Source organism: Eurypyga helias, unplaced genomic scaffold (genome assembly GCF_000690775.1).
Source record: "Eurypyga helias isolate BGI_N326 unplaced genomic scaffold, ASM69077v1 scaffold12299, whole genome shotgun sequence".
In the NCBI taxonomy this organism is placed as follows: Eukaryota; Metazoa; Chordata; class Aves; order Eurypygiformes; family Eurypygidae; genus Eurypyga; species Eurypyga helias.
In genome coordinates, this window is record NW_010272803.1 from 1,670 (window position 1) to 18,820 (window position 17,151).

The 17,151-nt window shown below is 38.2% G+C and overlaps 1 protein-coding gene across 1 annotated transcript; it reads left to right on the forward strand.

The window, feature by feature from the left end:
- Positions 1-1,913: 1,913 nt before the first annotated feature.
- AASDHPPT (aminoadipate-semialdehyde dehydrogenase-phosphopantetheinyl transferase) lies at positions 1,914-14,426 on the forward strand (the record flags this gene model as incomplete). Its single annotated transcript, XM_010159254.1, has 4 exons — positions 1,914-2,039; positions 2,535-2,696; positions 9,131-9,208; positions 14,268-14,426. Coding segments are annotated over 4 exons (525 nt in total), but the record flags the coding sequence as incomplete, so codon positions are not given.
- Between the last annotated feature and the right edge of the window lie 2,725 nt (positions 14,427-17,151).

Below are 17,151 nucleotides of genomic sequence, written 5' to 3' on the forward strand. Positions count from 1 at the left end.
TATTGAAAGCAAGGGAATTTTCTGAGGGTGATGGAGGAGGAAGGGTACACCAAGACATTCTTGACTGTTTATACTTGAATCACCTGAAGAGGCTGATGCCTGACTGCTGTTAAATACTTGAGAGAAGAAGAGAAAAAAAAAGTGTATTGTCTGGAGCAGGTATTAACACAGTTATTTGATAGTGAAATGGGCCGTATAAACTCAGAGAGATGGAAGCAGTAACCCTTCTCCAAGTTGAAAAAATGTTTTGTGGTTTTTCAGTGTTTCGGGGAAGCTGGATTGTGTAAGTAGATGGGTATTTCATTTGCCTTGGTAGTCCATCAAAACATGCTTGAGATTGTGGTTCCTTTTCTCATTCTTTATCATGATTAGAGGTTAGATTCCTCTCTTTTTCTAGAGAGGAAAGGTAGTCCTGTCCTTAGATTGTTCTGGATCGTTCCATTAGCTGACTACTGCAACTGTCAACAGCATTTGTCTTCTGATGTTTTCTTTAGTCTGTAAATGAAATTGAGGACATCTCTGAAATGTCACTGCCATGTCTTGTGTGCTGTGTACAGTATGTCAGATTGTGCTTTGCAGTAGGATCAGGAAATAGTCAGAAAACCTGAATGTGTGCTTTAATGTGATATTACTTCGTTCAGATCAATTATTACTACTGCCAGTATCTGTTTTTATATAGTGCTTAGCTATCTGTAGAAGAAAAACACTTTGTAGAGAAGGGTCAGTACCCTTATCCCTGGTTTAAGACAGAGAACACTAGGGAAGGGAAGTTCCTTGCCCGTAGTCATTCACAGAATCACTGGCAGAGCTAGGGTTAGAATCTGCATCTTCATTAAGCAATTTAGTGATGGGTTCTTCAAAGTAGTGTTGTATTGGGAAGGAATATTCATAGATTTTGAATTAAATATGATTAATACTGTCTTTTTAATAAGAATATTGTATAACCTATGAAAAAAATTTGTCTCAATATGTGGAATTGTCTCTATCCAGATTTTTATTATCCCTACTAAAGAAAATAGATTGCTTTCTGCCATTGTCTGTTTAGCCAGCTGTAAGCTCTGTTGGACAGATTGCATGGTATGCTGATTAATGATACGGGCCATGGGTGATTAGCCAAGCATGTAATGAGGGCCTTAGCTTCCAGTGTATTGTAGAAATGCCATTGATCAATACAACCGCAGTCTGCAGTGTCTTCTGCACAGCAAATTTTGACCAGTGGGGAAAAGTGGTTTAGTGCCTGGAGAGCGGCTGAAGTGCTACACAGCTGTGCTTATTCTAAGAGGAGGCTTAAATTTAATCTAAGGTGTTTATTTTTTTTTTTCCTTGATATGTTTCTTTTCTGTGATTATGGGCACCTCCCTATGCCCATTTTTCTTGCAGAATAAATCCGAAAGACTTAATATGCATTTGAGAAATCTGGGAGGTTGTATTTCTACATGTGCTTAAAAAAGTGGTTTTAAGTGGTTTTAACTGTAAAAAAGTGTTTTATTCTTCCTCCAAGGCCAGGAGGCAAAATAGCTCGATGAATTCTGACAAACAGCATGCTGTTTTATAAAATGTTACTAGATCAAGCTGTCAGATATCAAAGACTGTATAAGCTACTTTTGTAGCTGATAATATTTTTTTTAATATAAAATCAGCACTGGTTAAATACTTTCTATTTAGAGAATGCTGAAAATACATAATATGTTTGACTTAATTTCACATTTTTAGTAATTCTTCTATAGGAATGGTGAGGTTTTTTCACACTTTTTCCTGAACAGCCATCAGCATCAGTGCTTTGAGGCTATATAAATTCAGATTGTAGAGCAGAGTTGGCTCAGAATTTTTTTTCTCCGTAGGAGCAATAACATGAGGTAATTCATTTGCTTATTATTACTATTAAAATATCTTTAAATATCTCTTTTTTATTTATAGGTAGTAACTCAATTCCAAATTTCTTTCGCATCATGAAGCGACAGTTTACTGAAACGGAGTGGAGTGTAATCAAGTCTATGAGTAATGAATGGATGCAGCTGGATATGTTTCACCGGCACTGGGTAATACTTTTTTATTTCAAGACTGCAATGCTACAACCTTCACTCTCTCTTTTGGTAATACTTTATTTTTATTTTCATTATGGTAAAATTGTATCCTTTTTATAGTTACATATTCATGTGAAGAAAATATTTTAATGGGGTTTATATTTTAGTGCTTTTTTTAATGTCAGAATAACTTTGAGAACCATAGTACAGCTGACGTTTCTGGAAGGATTTTTGAGTAATTTTAAACACATACCCACAACAGGGTAAAAGGTTCATATCTGGATGTGCCACTATAAGTCTGGTTGTTTGTTCGTTATAATTCAGCAAGTTAGGCTAGGTATTAACAATGCTGGTCACTGTTTCTCTTGATAATTGCATCAGTCTACACTCACATTTACACTAGTATAAAGTCTAAAATGTATTTGGTCTACAGTGTCTGCTCAGAAGTAATGTTTACAGAACACTTTTAAAACAGCAGTATGAATAAAATACATTTATTATGTATTTTAGGCCTTAAAGGAAAGCTTCTTAAAGGCTATTGGAGTTGGAATTGGCTTTAACTTGCAAAGAATTGAATTTAATGTATCCCCATTGCAACTGGAAATAGGGAAGGTGTATAAGGAGACAAAAATGCTTCTGGATGGAGACACAGAAGAAGGGTGGACATTTGAGGTAAGAAAAATTCCATTTTATCTTTTCAGTAATGATAAACAGTCTCAACACCCTATGGTTGCATTTCACATTTGATATTTTTTTTTTTAAATTGCAGCTTCACACCCTTTATTCTGTATAACCACACTAAACATGTATCAGTCCAAACTTAGGGTATAAAACCACAGGATTTTAAAGTATTTTTGGTGATCGCAAAACCAGCCCAGAGATACGTTGATCATAATGGCTTTTTATTTTTGCTGTTCCTTGAGTATATTTCTTGCACTCTATGAAATTCATCCTCGGGCATGCAGGTAGTTCACTGAAATATGTTCAGACCTGACTTCTGAACAGTGTCTAAGATTTTAAAGTTACTCATTAGCTGTTCTAGAATGGGACTAGTGATTAACTGCGTTGGTTGGTGTTCATGTTAAATGTTTAAAATGGAGAAAGTGTCTTCAGCTCCTTTGGGTTTCTTTCTTCTTGACATACAAGCTGGTAGAAACATGCTTTTGTGGGTTTGGAGTTAGGGTGTGCTGATTGGCTGCTGTCTGTGGGAATGGACAGCTGCAAAAACCTTGCTTTTGCTTAACTGGGACATTAGTTTGGGCTCACATCTTGAGAGTGTCGGGTTTTGAGGTTTTGTTTGGTTTTCCTTCTTGAAATTTTTTGAGACTTATCACTCATACATCTATCCTGTTAGATTTGGTAGGTAATGATCAACAGCATCTGAGGTAGTATAGAGGAAAAGAACTGATAGGGACATGGTTTAGTGGTGGACTTCGCATTGTTAGGTTAGTGGTTGGACTTGATGATCTTAAGACCCTTTTCCAACCTGAGTGATTCTATAATTTGACCTCTTCACAGTTCATTCCTTTCAGCATTTCTACCCACATTTGGGTTTGTGCTATTTTTAAATTCTACCCATACTAAATCAGCCCTCTTACAGATATTGCCATACTCTCTAGGAATTGAGTGTGTAATGAAATTCACTAGTTGGAATTACAGACTGACAAAAGAAAATTTTAGGAAAGAGTGACACATCGTGTAATAGGACACTTCCTGTATTAATGCTAACAGTGTACCCTTGTCAAGGAAGCATCTGCCTCTTTCGATTAACTTCTGGAACCTCCTAATTTTGCTCTTTGACAGGCCTGTGGCTGGTTGACTAAAATAACCTGAAGAGGATGTAGTAGATAGCTACCTGTATTACTTAAATGCTTTATAATTGTTTGATTTTTCCTTGTTACTTAGTAATTACTGCTAGAAGCTTAATTTAATTTTCATCTGAGGAATGTCTCCTCTTCCATTCTTTCCCTCCTACTTCCCAAGAGCGCAGCCCTATAACGAGACAGATTGTAGTATTACAAAGAAAGGATCAAGTTTAATTTAAATACAAGCTCAATTGGGATATAATTTCATTTAAATATCAACATTTATTAAAATGAAATTGAAAAAAATTAATTACTTTTTCAATTACTAATTCCCAGCCTAAAATTAAGGATCACACTACTTTTTTGTCTTCTCCCAAGTTTCTTTCAATTTTGTGCCCATTTGCTTTATTACAAAAGTATTTTTTGTTTCATTATTTGCCCTTGAGCAAAACTCTTGAAACCACTTGCTAACTGAAAGCACTAATTTTGAGAAATCTGGAAGAGTCACCCAAGAGAAGGCATTAAGAATCACCCGTAAGACTGCATATTACTCGTATAGTATTTTCCTTGTGTTTTCCTGTTATGCTGAGTTTGCCAAGTAAACTTTTGTATCAAAAAAAAAAAAAAGACTTCTTTTACTTTACACTTTTAATTTTCAGATCTGCTTCTGTTTTTATGATAGGAGATGAACAAAGAGAGCAAAGGTGTTTAAAATGCAATTACAGCATGTTTTGGATTATATTATTTCAGTTTTAAAGAGAATCTGATTTACCAAATAACAGAAGGGAGAAATAAGGGGATTTTACCCATTTAAATGATACAAAATATTCTGACATCTCCTTCAGAAAGTACCGTGTGATAAAAACAAAAGCATAAAGACTAGAAAAAGATCTGCCACCGTATACTTGTCATGCCTAGAAGGTTGAGAGGCACTAGTGAATCAGAGCAAATCAAAGCTGACGCTGTTCACACACCCTGTAACTGTTCACAAGAAGAGCAAAGCCTGTTCATATTGGAGACAGAATTTTCTGTGATCATTTAAAAATAAAAATAATTTAATTTTCTGTTATTTTCTTGTAAATACCAAGTGAACTACCTTGGTGTGTAGTTGAATGTTTGCAGTCCCTTTACCAAGGGTTTAGCTTTGTTTGAAGTGTCTTTGCCCTCCTCCACTCTTCCTGTATTTTTGAGCTTGGATAGGGGGCGGTAGCTCAGAAACAGCCTCTCGTTGTTTGATCTTGATTGATTGGTTTAGCTTTAGGCACCTGTTTTCATATAGTACTATAGAGATTGCTACTCAGATTCTCTCCAACTGTTTTGGAAGGAGTAGGAGGAAAAATTCAGTAAAACTTAATTTAAAAATACGGAATTAATTTTAAGATTATGTCACTATGTGTGTTAAATATGCTTTATTCACATAGGCAGTGCACACCTTCCTCATTTTAAAAAGGTGAATTTGTTTAGTAATAATTAAAAATTTACTAGTCCAGTGAAGCATGATGCAGTACTTGTATCAGGGTATTAATTTAGGATGAAGTAACTTTTCTGGTGATGATTGTTATTATGGGTAAGTGTTTATGCTCCATTTACTTCCTTTGAAACAAATAAACTTATGGAATGAAGTTCTAGTTAATTTTAATAAAATTGAAAGAAGTTGATTGATGGAAATTATAGCAAGTTTCATAATTTAAGGAGATAAAGATAAGTTTACAATATATATCTGTAGCAGATCTGATATGAGGGGAAAAAATTCCTAACTACTGGTTGCAAAATGTTAATTTTATTCATGATTCTTCCCTTATTGTTACCAGTTTTTTACAGTCAATCAGAAATAATAGCTGGGTAGCACTTACTGGGTTCTGTATTAAAGAAGAATCTTAAATGCGACTTAAGATGTTTCTGTTTTGATCCCTTTTTCAATTTTGGTTGCAAACAGTTTATAAAGGAAGTAGCCAATCTCTCCTAAACCTCACTCAGGGATTAAGAATCACCTGGCATCACTGCTGCTACACAAATAATTGTTTGCATTTTTCCACAACAAATACTTGCTTGGTTTGTCTGTATGCAAATACATTACATCCTGAATATGTATTTCAAACTGAGGCTACCTGGGACAATATGAAACATGTTTAGGATTGTTGTTGGTATGTAACTATAATGGAGTCTTTCACCCTCACTAAGAGAAGTTAATCCTTTTGTACTGTCAGAAATAAATAAGAATGAAAACTTTCACTTCTAAGACCAGCTAATCCAACTGGATTCCCAGAGCAATCAGTTCTGCTGGCTAGGAAGGTACGCTTCCCTCATAAGTTGTCTGATGTTGAGTGAATTCAGAATGATTTAAGTCCCAGACACATCATTCTGCCCAGCCTTTGAAATGAGGTCATTATGAGTCTTTGTGTGCCTGTAGCTTGAACAGATCTGGTAACACTTCGGTTCTGTGCAGAGAAAACCAAATTTTGATCCATTATGTGTTTTCTGATTTATACATAGGCATCTTAGAGAGGAATCGAAGGGGGCCCACAAGGAAGCTAGGGGGGACTTTTTACAAGGGCCTGTAGTGACAGGACAAGGGGGAACGGGTTTAAATTGAAAGTGGGGAGGTTTAGATTAGATATCAGGAAGAAGTTCTTCACGGAGAGGGTAGTGAGGCACTGGAACAGGTTGCCCAGAGAAGCTGTGGATGCCCCATCCCTGGAAGTGTTCAAGGCCAGGCTGGATGTGGCTTTGAGCAACCTGGTCTAGTGGAAGGTGTCCCTGCCCATGGCAGGGGGGTTGGAACTAAGTGATCTTTAAGATCCCTTCCAACCCAAACCATTCTATGATGCTGTGATTAACAAAACAAACTTTTTACCTCAAAGGAGTTCTGTACCATTGCCCTCTTTCTCTTTTTGTTTAATCATCTATCTCAGATGATTTAAAACATTTAAGAAGCTGGGTTTACTTTATTAGCTGGTTAGCAACATCTCCAGATGAGTAGGGAAGCAAGCTGATGCACTGCTTTTTACGGTTTCAGTATGATTCATTAATGCCATGCCTTAAGTTTTTTTCTGGCTGCTCGTAGTGGCCAGGAAAGGGCCTTCCCTTCTGTATTTGGTTTGGGTTTATATTTCTCTGAAGCAGCAAAGATAAGAATAAGGGCATAGTTTGCTATGGTTTATTGTAAGGTGCTGAAAACTTCTGTGACCACAGAGGATATGTGAAGTAGTCTCTGCAGGGCAATGGTCCCCGTTATCTAGAGTCACTGCCTGTTAAATGCAGCTTTGAGCTGACAAAAAATGAGTTTATTAAACATATTATAGAGACTTTTATATTGTTTTAGTTGCACAAACAAGAAGTAACTCAAGTTCACTTCACAAAAAGAAATTCCTGTGAGTTTAGCATAAAGCTGTAACACAGTTTGTTTGCAGATTTCTGACTACAGGTGTAGACCACTGCTGAATGTGCTGTACTGTGCCACTGTTCCGATCAGTCTTTAACCTCTTGGATGTGCAGAAAATTAATGAAGGGGTCAAAATTATGAAAAACTGGGTGTAGTCATTTTTCCATCTAGACAAACACAAAACGCTGCGACCCTAGAACTATATAAATTGTTTAGCAACACTTGATCAAACATCTGATTTTCATAGAGTGTTTTTATTTTTGAGGAACTTACAGAAATGTGGGTGATGTTCAAAATGGTTAGATTTCTTCAAGTCTGAGGTAGCATTCTTTATGCTTGACTCATTTTCAGTCTTGTACCCTATTAAAGGGATAGAAATCCTAGTAAAATGCTTCATAGTAAGTGCACCTACAGCTCTTGCAGCTGTGGAAAATACCACTTACACTGCAGATTTGTTAGTGTTTCTCATGTACATTTAATATTTTCCCCAATCTAGGCACAGTTGAAATAGTCGTTTTCTTACTAGTGCTTTGCAGAAAGGTAAAACAACATGAACATGACATTTTGTTTTTAAGTAGGTGAGGGATACAAAGTTTTCTGATAAGTCTGTCAAACAGGCACAGTTTTGGTGCTGAAGAGATCAAAGTGAAACCACAGTTTTATTCCCACGCCAGCACCTATCTGCTAAGACACCCACATCTTTGCTGGTAAAGACTCCCAAGCCCCTAGCGATACTGCTGCTACACATGGCTAGAGCAGCTGCGGTTTGAGCTGAGCTGGGTTGAGTAGGGTTGAGCTGAGCATCTTGGCACCTTTTTTTATATACAGGACTGTTTGGGAATCACAGAAATGGTGTCCCTGCAGCTGAAGTCTTTGAAAATCCTACGTAGTAGATGAACTGTAGGGAAGCCTAATGCAGCCTGACAGCATTGTTTTAAAAGATCTTTTGCTTAGATTGAAAGGGAAGGGGAGGAGGAAGGTAACCAACAGCCTGGCAGAGGAAATAGGACATCATAATGCTTTCTTTATATTATAATATAGTGCAGTTAGAGTATCTTCCAAGGAAGTGGAAATTGGAGGTTCAGTCATATCCCCCAGAAGAACATCCAGACTACCAGCTGATTTTCAGATTAATGGTGATTTCTAAATTGTTCATTTTTCTAGATAAAATACTTGTTATTCTTGATTTACATTTTAGAGAGTTGCTGCAGAAATTGTGTGATCTTTTTTTTTACTTGACTATAAAATAAATGTTATTCAGAAACAGTATGTAAAAGTGGGTTTTTTTCTGAAATTAATTTTTAGGATGAATTCTTAGCTTTTCTAGAGGGAAACACTTTTAAACAAAACTATTATATAGATAAACTATATTACTAAATATATAGTTACATATCTAAAAGGTCTTTTTGAGGAAAATTGATTCATATTTACACAGATTAATTCTCAGACTGCCATGTCAGAGATTTGAAGTTGTGATCTTGCATGCTGTCTGAAGTCAAGACTGAGAGAGTCATTAGTACAGTTTACACTTAGATTGTTGTTTTCCAGAATATCTTCCAGAAGTTCCCAGGTAACCTCATTGGAAAACAGGTAGCTAAGATGGGTCCTATGGCTTGTGACTTAGAAAGGAGTGGTAAAGCAATGCTAAGGTGACAAAACTGAATATAAATATCTGCAAGTGGGTGAGCTGATGCTGACCTGTAGTAACCAGTTCAGCCCTGCTAACTTTTAATGTATCTGCATCCTTGAGCTCTCCAATAGAACTGCTAAAAAGGACTATTGCTTTTTGAATGTCGTTATTTTAAAGTATTTTAAATGATGTTTTGGTATTGTTCTGAACCACATTCTAAACATTTACATAGTCTTTGCTGGAAACAGAATAAAGAATGCATTTACATTGCCATTCTTCATCTTCCTAGGAAACCCGGTTAGATGACCATCATCATGTTGCAGTGGCTCTTGGGAAACAGGAGGGATATGGACAGAAGCATTTTGATGTAAGAAATTATGCAATGTTTTTGGGTCTTGGTAACTAAACACTTGAACATAAACTTAGCCTGATGCTGTAGCTGAAAGTGTGTTATCTTAGATATAAGGCCGAGGAGAAAGCCTATCTTAAGCACAGTATTAACCGGAACGTTACCAAACTCTTGCCTCTAGTTCTGTAGTGCCTGTTTCAAGAAAGGTCTGGGAAGGAGGAAGGGTTTCAGAGGACAGCAACAAATGATGTCAAATCTGTATGTGTTACAACGTTCACTGTGTTTATTCAAGGGAAGACTAAGTGATTTTTTGTCACAGTCTGCTAGTACTCATGTAGGAAAGATGGTTTTCACAGAGGGAAATGGAGAGAGTGAACCAATCTGGACTGCTAAACTAGTATGGCACCTCACCATGTTGATTTTAATGGGCGACTGTCAGTGTATGTATCCCAGAGCAGATCCGTCTCTCAAACACTGTTATGACAAGATAACCCTTGAGACAAAGCAAGAACAAGCAACAGATGGGAAGAACAGCAGCGTTAGTCTTTGTTCCATGTGGTCTTTTTATTGAGAGAAGCAACAAAGCTACTTAAAAGTTCTCAGGATTTTCTGTGTAATTTAACAAAGACCTGGGTCATGGAAATAGCAGTAAAAGTCAAATTTGAGGCAGTCTGGCAAGTTGTAGCTGAAATAGCCAGACACTCAGAAAAGGAAAGTGTGACGAATTGCCACATTTGTCTGTGGTGTTTCAATTGCTCACAAGGAACTGGGTTACTTGTTTTGTGTTATTTAGATACAAAGGTTCTGCCAGGAACTAGGAAAAACAAATTAGTAATGAATGGATAAAAGGATGAAAGTGGTCATGCATACATCTATCGGTAGTCATAAAGGCTGAGTCTGTGATCATGGATAACACAGACAGACTTTTTAACTAGTACTCGTTAGATTAAAAAAGAGGTATAAACTACCTTTGAGGATTTCCTGTGGTAAATCAGTGCTCAAATATTCTTTAAGAAAATGTGGGTTTTGTTTGACAGACATTGACGTTCCCTGTGGGGCTGCATATCATCCTTCCTACAGGAACACTGATAAATGTCAGTCTGAGGTGAAAAGGTGGTGTCCATTATTTCTAAAGATAATTACCTAAGTATTCTACACAAATCTAGGATTTTTAAGTATTGACCTTCACCATCACTGTCACATCTTAACATTATTATTTGAAGAGTTATGATGAAAAGTCTTTGAATCAAGGAAATGCTCAACGGCATACTTGTCCACTGACTGCATTTGTGGTGACCTATATTTCATTAGCTCATTTCACTGAAAAAAGGTCATTTTAAATAGGGCAAGTGCACTCTGTGACTCCCCAGTATAGAAATGAAGTGAAAATTCCTTTACTATCGCACTGTGCCTTTTCAGGACTCTTAAGAGAAATGAGAAGGAAACTAAAGTGGCCTTCTCTCTTTGTAACAGAACATTAAAAAAGGATTCTATGCATTGCTAGATGTGTTGAGAGGAAAAGGTGTGCTTCGTCTTAGACATTATGCTATTACTTCAGGATGTCAGTGCTTGTCTCTTTTCCCTCTCTGGTATCACAGGAATAATTCACTGTGTCCTGCTTGCAGAAATTGTACTTTCAGTGAGCTTTCTTTCCAACGTGATAGCAAGTACCTACAGTTCATAGGAAAACCAGTTTTTACTTCACAACACTATAATTTAACTTCTCTGGTGTCAAGAATCTTAACAAAATGTCCACTAGTGATTGCTATATGCTTGAAGAGGCAGAACATTTATCTGTGCTCTTACCAACATCTAGACACTTATCTGAGGCAGGTCTCAGTGAAAGATGGCTGAGTTTATAATTCTTTATAATTCCTGTGTTGGCTATAAAATATCTTTTAGTCTATCACTTGCTAAATTTCACAGGACCTCTGATGAATCCAGTCAGAACACACTTGTCTTCAGACAAGCATCTGCTGAAGTTGAAACTAGGTCTCTTTCTTAACAATATGTTTAGCTCCAAGGCTTAGTTCCTATTTGGTATGTATCTGTAATGTCACTTGCATGGCTCTAGGTACAGTTCCTGCCTCTTTACCGCATCTTCAGTGTGCCAGATGAATAGGAATGTCTCAACACAGTGTTGCTTGTGTGAGGATGTAAAGTGACAGACAGCTCAATTAACTTTTGCCTTCAGTTTGTATTGGATAACTTTGTGTTTTGCTGTGCTGCTGCAACAAACACAAACCATTTTTTGTCTCTCTGTTCCTGAAAGTAACTTACTACTCAAACACTGAAGCAGAGAATGGATATTTTTGCTCTTTTACTGACCTACCTTCATTGATGTGACAGGAAGGGTTAACAAAATCAATAAAACGGGCCTTAGGCAGGGTCATCTCCAGCACTTGCATGTAAGCAAGCAAGTACCTAAAGGCACCATTATGGAGAAATTCTCCAAACACTCTCCAGGAACTCAGTATGATGGGATGCCTCTCTAAAGTGCCTGTACACTAACACATGCAGGATGGTCAATAAACATGATGAGTTAGACATCTGTGTGCATTTTCAGGACTACAATCTTGCTGGAATCATGGAGACGTGGTGGGATGGCTCCCATGGCTGGAGTGTTGCAAACAAGGGGCACAGGTTCTTTAGGAAAGACAGGCTGTAAGACATACCCTTGGTGCAAGAGGATCATGGGATACTTAAGCAGACTAGATGTACATAAGCCCATGAGCCCTTAGGGATGCACTCGGAGCGCTGTGGGATCTCATAGATGTCATTGCAAGGCCACTTTTGATAATCTTTGGTTGATCATGGTAACGGGGAGAAGTGCTCAAAGGCTGGAGGAAAGCAAATGGCACTCTATCTTCAAGAGGACCCAGGGAATTACAGGGTTGTCAGCCTCACCGCAATCTCTGGAAGTTTAGTGGAGCAGCTAATCCTGGAAACTGTTTCCAGGCACACCAAGGACAAGTAAGTCCTTAGGACTAGTCAGTGTAGTTTCACCAAGAGAAAGTCATGCTTGACCAACTTGGTAAGCTTCTACAATAAAATGACTGGCCTGGTAGGTGAAGGGAGAGCAGTGGGTACTATCTAGCTGGACTTCAGTACTTTCTACCTCTGACACTCCCTCTCATAAGATCCTTCTAGAGAAACTGTTGATGTATGTACTGGCTAAGCAGACAGTGAACTGCACTGAAAACTGAACAGTTGGGCCCAGAGAGTGGTGATCAGTGGCACAAAGTCTGGTTGGATGCCAGTAACTGTTAATGGTGTACCCAGCAAGTCGTAAATGGATCCAGTCCCATCTAAAATCTTCATTAATGGTCTGGATGATGGGGCAGTGTACCCTCAGCAAGTTTGACGACACTAAACTGGAAGGATTGGCTGATATGTCAGGGAGTTTTGCTGGCATCCTGAGAGACCTCAGCAGACTGGAGAAATGAGTCAGCAGAAATCTCATGAAGTTCAACAAAGAGAAGTGCAAAGTCCTGCCCCTGGGGAGGAACAACCCTGGGCACCAGTGTATGCAGGTGGCCGCCCAGCTGGAAAGCAGCTTTGCAGAAAGGGCACTGGGGGTCCTGATGGACAACAGATTGAACATGAACCAGCAGTGGGCCCTTGCAGCAAAAAAGGCTGGCAGCAGGTTGAGTGAGGTGATCTTTCCCCTTTACTCAGCACTGGTGAGGCCACATCTGGAGTGCTGTGTCCAGTGCTGGGCTGCCCAGTACAAGAGGGACATGGACATAGTGGAGCGAGTCCAGTGAAGGGTCACAAATATGGTGGACTGTAATGTCTCTGCTATGAAGAAAGGCTGAGAGAGCTGGGACTGTTCAGCCTGGAGAAGTCAAGTCTCAGGATCGTAATAACATTCCTAAATACCTGAAGGAAGGGTGAAAATTGGATGGAGCCAGGCTCTTTTCATTGGCACTCATTTACAGGACCAGAGGCAGTGTGCACAAGCTGAAACATAGGAGGTTCCCTCTGAATATCAGGAAACACACCTTTTCACTGTGAAGGTGAACAGGATTGCCCAGGGAGGTTGTAGAGTCTCTATCCTTGGCGATATTCAAAAGATACTCTGGATGTGGTCTGGAGCAAATGGCTGTAGGTGTCCTTGCTTGTGCAGGGTGGTTGGACCAGATGACCTCCAGAGCTTCCTTCCAATCTTACCCATTCTGCGATCACCAGGCACCAGTATTCACTCCCCAGGTAGCCAACAGTAGCTTAGCCTGCATCAAAAATGTGTCAGTGTGTGTCATGTACTGAATAACCCCGCTGCAGAGTGGCCCTGCTAAATTCTACCGAATATTAAACATTAAGAATGTGTTGCTTGAGCAAATGCAGACTTTAGAAGGATCAGCTATACTCATGTTTGATTTGTGCAGCTCTACTAGTTGCCCTGCTGTTTGGAAGGAATTGCGCTTGCAGGTAGCATACAGCAGGCTGCACAGGAACATGTGCTCAAAAAACCAAACCTTTTTTCTTTGAAACATGACTTTGCTTGAAGCGATGAAAATAATGCAGAGGCCAGGACACTCTCATCTCCAGTATCTCAGTTTGCACTTAATCTGGATTTAACCCTGGGAATCGCTGATTGTGATCACTTTTGTCGTTAAGTAGCATGAGCTGGAGAGAAGCATGCACAACCCCAGTGATTGCTGGTATTAAAGTGAGTATGAATAGGGACACCTCTAGTGGAATAAATCTTCACGCTGTCATCTCAAGTAATCATGTCTGCCGGAGAATGAAGTACAGTTTGTTTGTTGGTCTGTGTTTTCTTCTTTTTATCCTGGACTTAAATCCTTGGTTTTTGGTATTTGCAGCATTCTCAATCCCTCATTCTTTCAGTTTTCTGAACTGAGTTTCAAAGAAAAACTTGGTTTTTCTGTGTGGCCTCTTACATGCTTCTATTAGTTACTGTATAGCCTAGATTAGGGACAGTGACAATTGTCTCACCTGGAATACTTTCATTTTTCTTCAGTAAGCAATGTGTAGTTTAAACTGGGCAAGGAATATTGCAGGAAGAAAATTGAAATTTATTGATTCACGCAATACTAATATGTATTTTCCTTAGGTATATACCATGGAGCCTAACCAACCACAGTTTACATTACTGACTTTTGAAGATTTAGTTGCATCTGGTATTCCAGTCGCACCTGAGGATTCTGCATATTGGGATAATTTTTGTTCTAAGCCTGAGAGTCCAGTGAAACAGAATTCACATTCAAGATAAGAAGGTTATAAGAAAAAGGAAATTGTCATAGTTTTTATGCTGTTACTCTACATAATTCAGAGTGTGGGAATAAGTGCACATGTGTAAATGAAACATGTTTTTCCTTATTTCAACTAGCAGTCCGATTTTCACCTTTTTAAAATTGACATTCATAGTATCATAGAAGGGTTTGGGTTGGAATGGACGTTAAAGATCATCTAGTTCCAACTAGATGATCCCTGCCATGGGCAGGGACAGCTTCTCCTGGGTCAGGCTGCTCAAAGCACATCCTTTATCATGATCGTAAGGAAGATGGATGTTTCCTCACTGGAGTTCTGAGAGAAAAGTCTTTTCTGCTTCTCCATGCCTGTGGTTCTTACACTTCAGTAATTACCCATGCTAGGAACAGGGAGCAGAGCTACAGTAATGTTGTTGACTAATCAACAAGTGTTTAATATATAAAAACGTTTTTTCCATACTTCATTTAAACTGAAACTTACATTATGATACTGCTTTTTCTCTTACAAAAAAGAGTTTTATTCTCAGATGGATGAATAAAGCTAGAAGAATGGGTACAAATCCTTTTACCGTATGGTGCAAGTGTTCGTACAACACTTTGTATTTGTGTGCTGGCAGGCTGAAGAAGTGAATCTTAGTAGTCTTGGGACTACATCTGTGCAAAACTAGTTTGAGGCAGAGAATTAACCTATAAGTATTTAATATCCTTTTCACTTAGAGTCTCTGTTAATTAAAACTTCCTGTGTGTAACTTGAGATTTGATTTTCTTTTGTTTTATTCCCTCAGCAATAAAGCGAAACAGCAGTTCAGTTTTCCTAGACTTTCATTTACATCTGTACTGTCCTAGACACTAAGCCAGGTGAGAGGAACCAAGCAAAAAACCCTATTTACTTTTTTCCGAACAGTCTTGTAACATCTGAAGACAGAATATTTTATTGTCTTACAGTGAATTAAAATTTCTGAAGATCTGTAGATCCTGAGTGCACCTTTGGAATATTTTGTATTCTTTTTCAAAACAAATCTTGTTTTGTGCCATTAACTCTCACTTTTCTTTGTATAAGTGAAAGATACATTATGGTCTGTCTAAATGTAAGGAAACATAATGAGCAGAATGAGTCATACCAAATGGAATGATTTTCACAGCTAAAAAGAGCTGATTTCTGCCCTACAGTTAAACGTAGATCTTCAGTAAATTCGGGTTTGTGTACAACTTGTCTGCACCCTGTTTTCTGGCTAACGGAGAGTGTACTTGTAGTGTAATTGCTAAAGCCATGCCCTATTTTAAAGATAAAGAAAAGGTTCAGAGAGAGAAGGATTTGAGTTTTACAATATTATACAAGCTTTTGGAGTTCTGCTGTAGATAATTCTGAATTCAAATATGCTGTTAAACTTTCCTACTTCTACAGTTCTGATTAATATTTTTGTTTCCATTTCAATGACTCTCTCATCTTGCATGCTAATCATGGTTTTTGGTGTTTTCTTTTTTTTTTTTTCCTCTAAAACTGCAAATCAGTGAAGCAGTGACTCTTCTCTCCAGACTCCACAGGTGTTAAATTAGATGTTCAGTAACTTCAAATCTAAAGTTAACAGAAAGACACAGTAATTTATATAAAAATTGTAAGTCAAGTAGTCCAGACTTTTTTAAACAACATACATCTGAAAATAAATAATTGGCACTCCATGGAGTCCAGTAAAGGTTATTCATTGGATGTGTAATGGTATCACTTCCTGGGATAAGATACTTTTAACTGATTTGATTGGCTCTGTCTTATTTTGTTCTACCTGAAGTGTTCTATAATCCCAATGGGCAAGTACATGAAGGTGCTTATGAGCTAACTAGAAACATCACCAAGCTGAAAGAAAGGTCTTGTTCTGCCACAGGTTTCGGTCGCTGGCAGAATAAGGAGGCCTGTTCAGAGTACGAGGGGCTGAAGAGTACTGAGCTCCATGGCTGGCTGGCTGTTAACTGGTCCAGTACATGCCAGTCCTCACCAGTGACTGCGGACCCCATCAACTGCAGCCATACCAGACAGCTTTTTTATTGGCACAGTGAAATGAACTGCAAATACAGGGTGAGTTGAACAGAGAATTTTCAGGTCTAGATTTCTGGGGATAAAGGAATTAATTTCATATTGGAGATGAGGGGGGTTTTCCTGGTGACTCTTTCAAAACAGATTTTTTGTCTCATTGGAAGGAGTTTAAAAAATATTAATGTAATTATTTATAATGTTGTGCCTATGTATAAGTAGAGGACAAACCAATTTTGTTAAATTAGAAAATTACACTCAGCTTTTTTGCCAGGAATATGATAATTTTCAGGACTGTATCTAATGAGAAATCTTAGAAAAAGGAGTTTGTTTTGATTAGCTTTCCATGAAATAAAAAGTTTCTAATGGTCCAGACAGAATCGTTGAGAAGATTGCAGTTCCTCACATTATTTTTTCCATGCCTTTGTTTTACACTGAGCTATTTGAAAAACCAGATTAATCTCTTTTTTTAACCTTGGGTAGCAGCAAGGTTAGGTGATGGTGATGCCCTATGAAGAGCACTTGAGTCAGGCAAACTGACACAAGTTTGACTCTTGCTTTTACCACCGTGGGGAAGAGCAGCTGTGTAGTTATGGAACTATCGGCTAAAAGCAAGCAGCCAAACGGCCAGCAAGACGCTCTGACTCCTTATGAATGTCAATGATCTGCCTTAAAGTCATCCGAAAGTTTTTTCTGGGCAT